The sequence below is a fragment of the Penicillium cosmopolitanum genome, assembly GCF_028827165.1.
Source record: "Penicillium cosmopolitanum strain IBT 29677 chromosome Unknown utg000001l:1.0-706529.0:1.0-706990.0, whole genome shotgun sequence".
Taxonomy (NCBI): domain Eukaryota; kingdom Fungi; phylum Ascomycota; class Eurotiomycetes; order Eurotiales; family Aspergillaceae; genus Penicillium; species Penicillium cosmopolitanum.
Window position 1 is genome coordinate 630,309 of NW_026622671.1, and position 12,222 is coordinate 642,530.

The 12,222-nt window shown below is 47.0% G+C and overlaps 2 protein-coding genes across 2 annotated transcripts; both read left to right on the forward strand.

Moving 5' to 3' along the window:
- Positions 1-932: 932 nt before the first annotated feature.
- N7509_000140 (uncharacterized protein) lies at positions 933-2,036 on the forward strand (the record flags this gene model as incomplete). Its single annotated transcript, XM_056624787.1, has 1 exon — positions 933-2,036. The coding sequence occupies one exon, from the start codon at positions 933-935 to the stop codon at positions 2,034-2,036; it is 1,104 nt and encodes a 367-aa protein (XP_056494888.1).
- A 68-nt stretch (positions 2,037-2,104) lies between these two features.
- N7509_000141 (uncharacterized protein) lies at positions 2,105-3,141 on the forward strand (the record flags this gene model as incomplete). The annotated part of the gene is made up of 2 exons (XM_056624788.1): positions 2,105-2,719; positions 2,758-3,141. The coding sequence occupies 2 exons, from the start codon at positions 2,105-2,107 to the stop codon at positions 3,139-3,141; spliced, it is 999 nt and encodes a 332-aa protein (XP_056494889.1).
- Between the last annotated feature and the right edge of the window lie 9,081 nt (positions 3,142-12,222).

A 12,222-nucleotide genomic window follows, 5' to 3' on the forward strand; every position in this document is an offset into this window, starting at 1 on the left:
GTCGCGACGATCCAAGAAAACCGCACGGTCCTGCCAAACCGCGGCCTTCACCATCAGAAGAATATCCTCCAGGGGACTTGCAAATACCCATAATTATCGTAGTTAGGGTTCCGAAAGGAATAAAGGAATGCGAATATACGACATATTCATATTCGCACTCCGCGAATATGAATATATGAATTTTTTATTCGCGCGAATAAACGCCGTATTCATATTCGCATTCATATTATTCATATCGTGAAATTTCTCCGCACTAATACTTTGTCCGGTACAGCGGTTATCGTATTACCGAAATGCGCTTAGATGTCGATTTCACAATGCCATCACTTCATCAGCAACGCTGGACTGTGAATCTCCGTTGCGAATATATGTTGGAAGGTACAACCCGCTCATATAGGATTTGACCGGTATGATGTGCCATAGTTGATCTTTTTGAGATATGATACTCATTCATAAGTGTCTATTCATAGAAACTTGACACGACCACAAAGATCCGTGAAGATTATATATATCTAACAGTGCAATTGCGAACCAACTTGGGCAATGAATTGAATAGATCTGCTCATTCTCCCGGTTCAAGTTCAATCCATTTCAAACTCCGTCCATAAAGTAGTCCTGAGAAATGGCACGTGAAAACGCGTTTGCCTCACGATCCAGAGCCTCAGATGACCCTGGCTGCATTTTGTTTACGTTCAAAATCATCGATATCGCGTTGCAGAAAACATAAAGGAGACCTATCAACTTTCCACGTCAAGAAGGGCATATAAAGCGCGAACATGATGGGCTTGTCAACAATCATCCTATCCTCAAGCCCCCTGTCAGTTTCTAACCCCAGCCCAGATAGCTCAAGGTATGTTATGCATCACCGTCGATACCACTTTGATATACTGATACCAGGAAATAGTAGCATGGCATCTTCACCCAATCCGTCCATGCGGAGGACGCGCGGTCTTCCACGTCGGGACTATAATGCTCTACACAATGGCTTGGTTTCTTCGCCTTCAGAGCAATCTGAGGAATCTACCTGTGAAAGACACCCTTACTCTCCTGAGCTCTCCCCATCTAGGGACCCAGAAGACACACCTCACTCGAAGCGATCTTACTCTTTGCTTAGCTCCTCGCCCTCCCCGCTTGATCCTGCGTTTTCGGAGAGCAGGAGCAATACGAGTAGTCCGCACCCGTATAAAAGACGAAAACCCAAGTCGTATTCTAGTTGGACCATTGAGCACTTTTGGACCACAGATCTGGATAACACTTGGTGTCGGCAGGGTGGCCCACCGAAAAAAGACCGACTGCTTATTTGCAAGCATTGCAGCTGGTCCTCCAGAGATTCAGCACGCTACGGTTCCACTTCGAATTTATTGGTGCATCTCGAGACCAAGCATCGTATCAAGTCTGGGCCGGACTCCATCTTCTTACCCGCGGTCGAAGGAAGCCTCGACCGGTTCTTGGAGTCACCGAGAAAGAAGGCTAGCGTTGAAGAAATGCTAGTCCAATGGGTCATTCAAACAAGACAGCCTTTCACAGTGGTGGAGCAGCCGGCTTTCAGGGCACTTATCGAAGCAACGGGGACTACTTTGCCCATCAAAACCGCTGATACTCTCTTTAACCGAATTAAGGAGGAATTCCACTCGGGTAGGGCTTACGTGAAAAATGAACTTGCCAGGAGTAGCCGGACACTCGCATTATCTCTTGACGTGTGGACGTCAGAAAATCAGATTGCGATAATGGGTATTATTGGTCATTGGATATCCCCTGATTTCGAAAAGCGAGAAGAGCTTCTTGAGTTCACCGAAATTAATGGACCTCATTCTGGAGAGAACCTAGCGGAAGTTGTACTGAAGATGCTCGACGAGCTAGACATCGCGCCTAAGCTCCTGACCATCACGGGGGACAATGCAGGCAATAACGGGACACTCTGCGATAGCCTGCATGACCAGATCCTCAAGAAGTATGATAATGACGATGACCGCTTTCGCATCAGGCCTCTGATGCGGTTCCGTGGATTCCTTGCCTTGCCCATGTCCTCAATCTGATTTGCAAAGATGTATTAGCTTCTTTAAAGGCTGGTTCAGCTCGAGAAGCGAAGGCGATACTGGATGACATGGCGATTCATACTAGCCCAGCATTCAACTCCCTTCACAGCACGAAAGGAGCAATCATGAAAATCCGATTGCTGACGCTATGGATCGCCCGTAGCCCACAGCGCTGCCAAGATTGGAAAGAAGTATCACCGAACAAAAAAGTCAGTTATGACGTTGATACCCGATGGAACTCGACGTATATCATGATTCAAGATGCCCTTCGGCTACAAACTGAGCTGGGACAGTTCGTGCGGATACATCCAGAAGTTCAGGCCCTCCAGCTTATCGATGACGAATGGTCGACACTTCAGCAAGTAGCCAAGATTCTGAAGCCGTTCTGGGACCACACAAACTCCGTTTCAAAGGCATGCCCAACAATTGTGGAAAGCCTACCGATTTACTGGAGCTTGGATGACTTGTTAAATGACGTTCGAAATGCGGAGGGAGATTTTGAAGATGTGAACATTGAAATTCGCAATGCGGTGGAAAGAGGGATTCGGAAGATGAACAAGTTCGCTAGAAAAATGGACGACAACCTTCTTTACTATGTGGCTTCCGTGCTAGATCCGCGCATCAAGTCGTCTTTGATTGTGTCTCAAATGAGCGAGCAAGATTCGGGGCTTATTGTCTCTCAAGTGCGGGAATTTCTAAAAAAAAAGAATACCCTCCAGAGCCATTCGTGTCGCGTGAAGTTGACCATCTACGTCCACCTGGGATGTCAGAAACAATGTGGAAGACTCTGCGCAAAGTCCAGCCATCCAAAGAGGTCTCTTTGTCGGATATTGATAAATATTTGGATTCCCCGCCGGTCAACTGGTCCCATCATATGATCGGCGATGCAGACGCAGAATGGGTCCTAAAGTGGTGGAAGGCTAACGCGTTTAATTTCCCACTGATGGCAAAAGCCGCTCGCGATTATCTACCCATCCCTTCAGCAGAGGTCGGGATTGAACGCGAGTTCAGCAATGCTCGAGATGTTTTGGGCCTCCGAAGGCACCGTCTGAACGCGGAGACTATGCGATGGCTGATGCTATTGAGAGGAAAGTCTCAGGCATAGATTTTCAGTGGCGCATGCATGTAAATTAAGTGGTTTAGAAGTAAGGTTTCGTATGCATTTTTTATGGACCAGAGTATAGGAGCTTGGTTAATGTATTGGGATGTAATGAAATGAATGGTTATGTATGGTATTTTATTATATGAATAAATATGAATTATTCATATATTCATGAATATTGCGAATATGAATAAAGGTGTTGAGATAGGTACAGTCTGTGCCAAAAGTCTGGCACCACTCGGTAATTAGGTAATCCCCCATGTATTTCAACCAACATTTGCAATTATATATAACCACAACGAATGTTGTTCAAATTGCTTAAAGTTTTGACAAAATATAGGTTAATATACCATATATATAAATCCATTTTAATATCTAGTGTAGTAGCCCTTAGCAATACGTACAGCCTCAATCCGCTTTGGCACTGAGCGAATAAGCCCATCTATAACACTCTGATCTAAAACATCCCATGCATGCGCAATTGCACGTTTAAACTGCTTCCAATCTTCCTGAGATCTTCCCATATCACCAAGCTCTGGATATAACTCGAAAAGCTTAAGTTTTAGTAGCCTCCATACCGGTTCAATTGGGTTCAAATCAGGCGAGTGCGCGGGCCAATCCATCACGTGTATACCATGAGTTTCAAACCACTCTTGTGCATTTGCTGATTTATGAATTCGTGCGTTATCTTGCTGGAAGATAGTTTCAGGACTATAATGTTGAATAAGACCTTCTTCTAGTGCTTCTAAATATGAGTTGGTAGTAAAACTACCTCGCTCACTTTTAGAATAGTCTCGATTCATGATAACCAACTTTGTACGGCCACCAAGCCATATTCCGGCCCAAACCATTTGTGAAATATCCTTTACATGAGGAACTAAATTCACAAGATCTCGTCTATAGGCTTCTGAGTATAACCTCCAAACCCAGCGATCGCCTGAATAGGATCTTCGTTGTACAGAACATTCATCTGAAAAGATAACATTTTGAAGTTGCTCATTCATACCACAACGCTGCCAATTTAACACATATTTTTTTCGAATACGTGCAGTTTCAGGTTTAATTGGTATCTTCTTGCGAGATTTATATCTTCGAAGTGCTGTTCTTTTCAAAACTCGATATAAAGTACTCCGGGATGGGAACCCAGGACAATTAGCACGAAGCTGTCTATAGGTCCACCACGGACGCCGACGGGCTTGTCGATAGATATATCGGATAGCTGAGTCACTATATAATCGAGGCCTACCAGTCCTTTTTTGTGATAATAGCGTTTGCTGTTGTTGAAAGCAGATTCGTGTGCGGTAAATTGTAGAGCGTTGGCAGCCGAAATCAAGCGCAATCTGTGTAACCGATATACCAGCTTCTAAGGCATATAATATAGCTGCGCGCGTAGCAGGTGGTAATTCAGCGTTTTTGCCACGTTTAGCAACTGATTGTTGCGTATATAAAGCCATAGGGAGGTGGTGAAGGAAAAAAAACGCGTTGAGGGGGGGGGTAACACGAAAAAGCGCGCTAGTGAGTGGTGCCAGACTTTTGACGCATATAGTATGTTGTATTGGTTAAGTTGTCTATCTTGTTGGAAGTGGGGCTCCTCATCTATTTATCTGTCTCTTGATGATCCCCACTACATGCTTTGACCACCGTGATACTCAACACTCCCACTCGATGGCAACCGCTATCAAGGATGCCAGTGACCATCCAACACGGTGGTGCAAGGTCCCGTTAAAACCTTCAAAAAACCTTCAAAAAACCTTCAAAGGGAAAAGAAGGAAAGGGTACCCCTGCGATTAGTCTCTGCTCGAAACCCGTGGGCCGAGAGAGGCGTCACTCAATGCCAAGCCCTCTCCGAAACCACTCAAATCGTCCTCGTGCAAGAGGCTTGGTGAGCCCATCTGCAATTTGTTCTGTAGTTTGGATGTATTGCAGCTCCACTGTTCCAAGGTCTTGAACTTCTCCTTGCCACTTGCGTTGGATTTCCATATGCTTCGTGCGGGAATGGTATTGTGGGTTCGACGAAAAGGGCGATGGCTCCTTGGTTGTCACCACAAATGATTGTTGCGGTTTTTCCTTGGCTCATGTTTAACTCATTTAGAAGTCTTCTTAGCCAGATTGCTTCTTTGCTTGCTTGTGTCTGGCCCAGGAACTCAGCTTCACAGGTTGAGAGGGCAACGACGCTTTGGCGTTTCGACTGCCAACTGATTGCACCACTCCCGACATTGAAGAGATATCCAGCTGTTGATCGTCTGGTGTCACGACATCCACCCCAGTCTGCGTCTGTAAAGCCTTTCAGCATCTGGGGCTGACCTTTGTACGTGAGCCTGAGGCCTCTTGTTCCTTTGAGGTACCGCAGGACGCGTCGGGCGAGCTTCATATGCTGCGGCCCAGGATTTGCCAGGAATCTACTCGCCACAGACACTGCATACGCAATGTCTCCTCTGGTTCCAAGCATAATGTACATCAAAGACCCGACAATGCGTTGGTAGGAGATTCTTTGATCTGGAGGGCATCGGTAGTCTGGACTACACTCTGGGAGGGGTGAAGTCTCTATTGGTGTACTGACGGGGGCGCCATCGCTGACTCCAAACTGATGAGCGACCTTGTCAATATATGCTTCTTGACTGAGGTACAGTATCCTGTTCTGACGGTCTCGCTGGATGGACATCCCAAGGTAGTAGCTGCACGGCCCCAGGTCTGTCATTTGAAAGCGATTTCTCAGGCTCCGCTTGATCCTCTTTATCTCTGCAATGCTTGGTCCCACAATGAGGAGGTCATCGACGTACACCGCGATGTACATATTGCTCCGCACGAAGATTCCAAGATCTGCTGTGATTGGCTCGAAGCCGAGGTTGCGTAAAAAGTTTGTAAGGGTCTGGTACCAGATACGAGGGGCTTGCTTCAAGCCATAGAGAGCCTTGCGAAGTTTACAGACCTTTGACGTGCCATCAGCCATATGGTGAGGCTGCTCGACATAGATCTCGTGGTCTATATTTCCATACAGAAATGCCGTTTTGACATCCATTTGCTCGATCTCCAGGTCTAGGGCCGCTCCGATTGCGAAAAGGGCCTTGTAGCTCATTGGTTTGACAACTGAGGCGAAGGTTTCATCATAGTCAATTCCTTCTTCTTGTGTGAAGCCTCTTACTACCCATCTGCTTTTGTGACGGATTACTTCGCCATGTGGTCCTCGCTTGACTTTGAAGACCCATTTTCCGCTGAGGATTCTGCGATCCTTGGGAGGATCAACGAGCTCCCACGTTTTGTTTTGGTTGAGCGAGTTTACTTCTTCAAGCATTGCGCTTTCCCATTCAAGCCAGCTGGCGTCGTTCTTCGCTTGCTGCAGAGTCTTTGGCTCAAAGGGTTCTGTTTCCTCGGAGGCCAATGTTAAGAACGTTGGGATGATGTTCCCATTAGATATGTTCATTAACGCAAGCTCTCCTTCGCTATCATTAGAGGTTTCTTGTGTGCCCTGAGAGTCACGAATCCTGAGTTCAGGGTGATGTGCTAGTGTTTCCTGTCGCACTGCATGAATTGGACGGTCACGTTGGGGTTCTGGATATCGTTGCCATCCCCCCAAAACTTGTCCTTGTTGAGCGTCGTCTTGTTGCTGGTCGCTGTCAGTTGGTGAGTCACTTGTTTGGGCATTCTCTTGTAAAGTATCTGAGAATGGTCCGAATACATCATCACGCTGCGTGGGCGACAAGGTCCGGTCTCCCTGTTCAGCAACAGGTGGCTGCGAGTTCTCGTCACTCGTTTCAGACGACGCAGATATCAGCGAGTTCTCGTCACTCGACTGAGTTAGCACTCGCGAGTTATCGTTACTCGATCGAGGCAGTGTGTGCGAGATATCGTTTCTCGACTTAGGTGGCGCTCGCTCTGGTGGTGCCATCGACAATTGGCGTCCAGAGGCGGGTACGGATGATTGCCGTATGCCTACCGACGGTTGATTTATTAGTCCCACCGTCCCACTCCCCTGCGGCAGCAGCCGTTACCTCAGGTAAGCCGTCTCGTCTGGCTCCCACATCTTCTATAGTCCGTGTGGAGGGAGCTGTAAGGACTTCGTGAAATTCAGCATTTGGGGTCCCAACGATTCTTCCGTCTTCCAGTAGGATACGGTAGTTGGTATTTCCCTCATAGCCTAGCAGAATGCACGGTCTTGTTCGTGGTTCCGTGAGCTTCTTCCTCTGTTTTGGCGGAATCATATATTCGCCTTTGGACCCAATCACTCTGAGTCGGGATAGATCGGGCTTGTCGCCGTACCATGCTTGGTACGGAGTCATATTGAGTTTTGATGACGGCGACCGATTAGAGAGGAAGGCTGCGGTTCGAGCAACCTCTGGCCAGAATTTAGAAGGTAGCCTTGCATGTGCTAGCGTAGGCCCAGCCCTATCATAAATTGTCTTATGGGCTCTTTCGGCAACCCCATTCTGCTGGTGTTGGTCAACTCCTGTAACCTCAGCTTGGATTGCCCGTGAGAAAAGCATGAATTTCATCTCTTCTCCCACTTGCTCAGGTATTCGGTCAAGGCGTATTCTTCTACATTTTCGGTCAGGACGTTCATTATGGTCGAGAAAGAAACGTAGTGATTCTATAACAAATTCTTGTCGTCGGGGTATCGGAATAATCTCTATCCATCCCGTGAAATCGTCAACGATGGTGAGCCAGTAACGACTTCCATCGAGGCCCTCTTCAAATGGCCCTGCAACGTCAATGTGGAGGAGTTCCATTGCGTATTCTCCTCTTCTGCCCTTTCGCGACCGGCTGTGGGGCTTTTCAATCATTCGTCCCTGGAGGCATGGGTTACATGGTTGACGTGGCTCCATATCCCGAATGCCGTAGGCCTGTCTTTTGAGTCGTTGTAGATTTGCATCACTCATATGAGCCAACCGACTATGCCATAGAATCATTTGCGGGCTAACATGGTAGGAGACAAAGCTGATATTGGTCCACAAATTAAGTGCGTAGACTCCATGATATTGGCTTGCGGTGTAAAGGTTCTTTCCGGTCGACTTATTGCGAATAATGGCACCTTGGCTTGAAAATTCGATCTTTGCTCCCCGTTGGAGAAGTTGGAGTACGGAGACAAGGTTTGCGTGTGCAGTTGGGACATAGAGGACGTTGTCGAGCACCAACCACTTCCTTCTGCCTCGTACATTGCATAGGACATTTACTGTCCCAACTCCGGAGGGAATCGTCGACGTATCAATGCTTCGCAGTGGTGGCCCATGGTACTTGCTCATCTCTACAAATCTTGAGGCGTTATTACAGACGTGCTGGGCACATCCACTGTCAACTATCCAAGCGTCACGGATCGAGGGGGGCTCTAGTAGCCATCAGAGCGGGAACATAGTCGAAAAGAGCAAAGTTGCCTTCGACATCTTTTCCAAATGTATCATTGACATCTTGTGCAGAGACCTTGGCCGACATGAAGGTGGGCTTCTTGGGGTCTTTCGGCCTGCCTGTGCCATCGTCTTCGTCGTCAGTAGAGGGCTGCCTTTTCGGCGGCCTGCGTGCGCCCGTATGTGGAGTCCCTTGCTTTGATTTGTGTCTCTTTCCATCTGTTCTCTGATCCCTCATTCCGGGATTCTTACTGAAGCATTCGGAGTCCACGTGGTAAGGTTTTCGGCAGAACGAGCAATATGGAACATTATCAATCTCGATTCGACACCTGGTCCCGTCTGATGATGGTATCAGCTTCTTGTCACCTGGTCCTCGGATAAGGGCCAGGGCAGGAAGCGCTTGGGTCTCTGTTGGTTGTTTGCTCAATTGACCCTTCCTATGCTCTTCCTCAATTGCCTTGTTCTCGATATAGTCGAACGTGGGTGCCGCTTTCGTGATGTTTCCGTCTGGATCCCTTTCATTCACAAGATCCATTTGCCGAAAAATATGATCACGAAAGCTCTCATATTCAGGACCTAATGCATGCACGAAAAAGAAAGTTCGCTCAATCTCGGAAGTCACGCAGTCAGGGTCAAGCAGGAGTTTCTCAGCGTGAATCTTCCTTATCTCGGCTCCGAGGGCCTGGGCACTTCCACATTTTTCTCTTGTAAGTGAAATATACCGTCTCTGGAGATTCACGTATGTCCCAGTGCCTTCTGGTTTGAAGTTGTCCTTTACTGCTTTGAGGAGTGGCTGAACTTGGGAGATCTCAAAAGCGTTGATTCTCTGTGCCGCATTGTGCGTCAGCTTCGCTGTGATCATCGCAGAGTAGAATTTTTGGCGACGAGTCCACTGCCGTGCGTCTTCTTCTTCTATCGGTGGCGTTGCTCCATCGTCGGCAACGGCAGATATCCGAATGAACTCATTAACCTTCTGGTTCCACTTAAACCAGTCGCTGGCATTATCCAGTGTCGGGATGCCATTGTAGAATGTATTCAATCCAAACTGCTCAAACTTCGCGATGTCAGTCATGTTGTAGACGGATGCTCCTCCGAGCTGAAGAATTCTGGGCTGGATATGTCGTCCTGTAGAGTGGAAGCAACCGAGTCACGATCTGATGAGTGGAGAGAACGCGCCTCTAAGCCAAAGAGTTCAAGGCTTGATGCGACACTGGGAAGGCTCGAGACGATGGAAAGGCTACGGTCTGATGAGTTTGGCGTAGGTGTTCGAGACGGTGGAGTATAGTCTCTGTCTGGAAACCGGCGCAGGTTCAGGGATCGTCTATACGATTTGGAGAAGTGAGGGAAACGACGCCAGTCAACTAGATATCGCGGCTCCTTTTGCGAGAAAGTTGATGGTCTGTTAGGCCGAAGCGTGTAGCGATTCGTATTATTGTTACTGGATATTAATGATTCGTCTCCAGCCGCAGGATTTGGCGAGGTCAAAATCGAGGCCCCAACGCCGTTTCTTGTCTGGGAGAAAGTGCCAGGAGTAGGAGTATTATAGTGACTTGGTCCTTTCTCAAGGCCGGGACGTGTGGATTGAGCTTTGGGGGTGCTTCGAGAGTCTTGTATAGTGCTGTGAGGGGTCGTAATTGGGACAGTGACCCTTGATGCTCGGCGTATGCGGTCTTCAGTGGATAAGCGCCAGTAGGCTCCCAAGAGTGCATTCGGTGAAAGTGTTGGAAAATATGACTTCTGGATTTGTTTGAAGGGCCAGCGATGAATGCATCGAAAATGCGAAAGAAGATTTAGCTCTTCATCTGTCCAAGAGTGTCTATTTTGCTGTTTTGCATTCTTCTTCGGAAGTTGAGCTGGCCTTCTCTGAGATCGAGATGGTGGCCCTGAGAAGGTAATTTCTGAGTTCGCTGTCGAAGGGGACATCTCTCAGCTATGGATTCAATTTTGTGTTATCCTGTGCCAATGTGATATCTGCAATGGCGACAAGGTGGTAGTGTGACAGTGTGACAGTGTGATAGTGATAGTGGGACAGTGACAGTGTGACAGTGATAGTGTGATAGTGTGACAGTGAAAGTCGCGGTGATAAAGTCCATCCGCTTCATTCCATCCAGATGGTTTGTACACTGGAGCTCGATATTTTCACCAAGTTACTGATGCAATGTGGTCAGATCCTTGGATTGATAAAGTTATCACTTGATAGGGAGGCTTAGCTGTAAATGGCAGGTAATAAATTGTCTGTTTAAATTTCTGCAAGCCTAAGGTTAGGCCACCCGGGCTCATAACCTGTTGAGATAGGTATGTTGTATTGGTTAAGTTGTCTATCTTGTTGGAAGTGGGGCTCCTCATCTATTTATCTGTCTCTTGATGATCCCCACTACATGCTTTGACCACCGTGATACTCAACAAAAGGGCTTACTCATATTCATATTATTCAATTCATATTATTCATATTCGCAAATATTCATGAATATTCATGAATAATCATATTCCTTTTGGATCCCTATTCGTAGTCTGTCGGAACCGTAATGCCAGGCTGGGTCAAGGGGATTTTGCTTGATTGGTAGGAAAATCTTCCAGTATTGAAGGAAGCCTGTGTTCCATACCTGCAAACGATGGTCCAGCCAAATCAGACATTAGCTGGAGGTACCAGAGTAGCACGCTGCACAATGCATTCTGACAACACCTTCAGATCACGTGTTTCCTTAGACCCTCGCACCCCACCTGTCTCAGTCATCACGGCGCCATTTTAAAGTTTCAGATTAAATGAAATGAGGTATAGCCTGACTTAATTGTAGCAGTTACCAAAGTTGAAACCGGAAGTGATCGACACTCAATGGAAAGCTGAAATGTTCGTGCGTGGATCCTTCCACACCAAGATTCCCGCTTCGGATCGAACCAAGATCGGCATCTCGGCAATCCGGCCATGCGTAGCCTACCTAGTTTTTAGCTGAACCTAGATCGCCCCAGTTTTGTGGAACCCAACTGCTCCCCCTTCTCCCCACCCCAGATTTTCCCCCTTTTTCTTTTTTTTTTTTTTTTTTTTTTCCTCCTTTTCCTTTTTTTTTTCCTCCTTTTCCTTTTCCTTTTTACTTCCGAAACCCATGAAACTGCTGCACTGTGAATATGATATTCTAAATATGCCTCATATCTTACTCGATAAATATGGATTTTAAATACATTTGACAATGGTGGCATATTTCGGGTCAGGGTTAGTCTTCTGTTCAAGGGAAATGGCTATAAAAGTGAACGATAACCGGCACAAGCTCACATCAGACACATTCGATCTTGCATTCTAGCTAGTATCCTTATAGAAAGAATTGATTGCTGTGCGAGCAGATAGAAGACTGTCATTCAGGTTGCCGATTTCTTCCTTAATGAGGGTAAGACGGAACATCTCAATTGCTTCTGTGACCTCGCCATGTATACTCATCGTCGCACCGACTTGTCGAATATTTTCACAGCTTTCCTGAAATTTGCGGAAGCCCAACGCCACTGCACATTTTTGCAGGGAATCACTATTGAAGATCAAAGAAACGAAGTCTCTTTTCGAACTACCCATTAGTATATCTCGTCAGAATGCCAGTTCACCTCTTTTAATTGCCAAGTTGTGCACTTCGACCAAGGCAGGTCTGCGTAGGGCATCAGCGCTTACAGGGCCATCTCCATATAGTCCACTTTCTCCTTGCCTCTTTCAATGAAACCATAGAGCGCTGTCGAGCTACTCTTTCGATCTTCTTCCTCATCCATC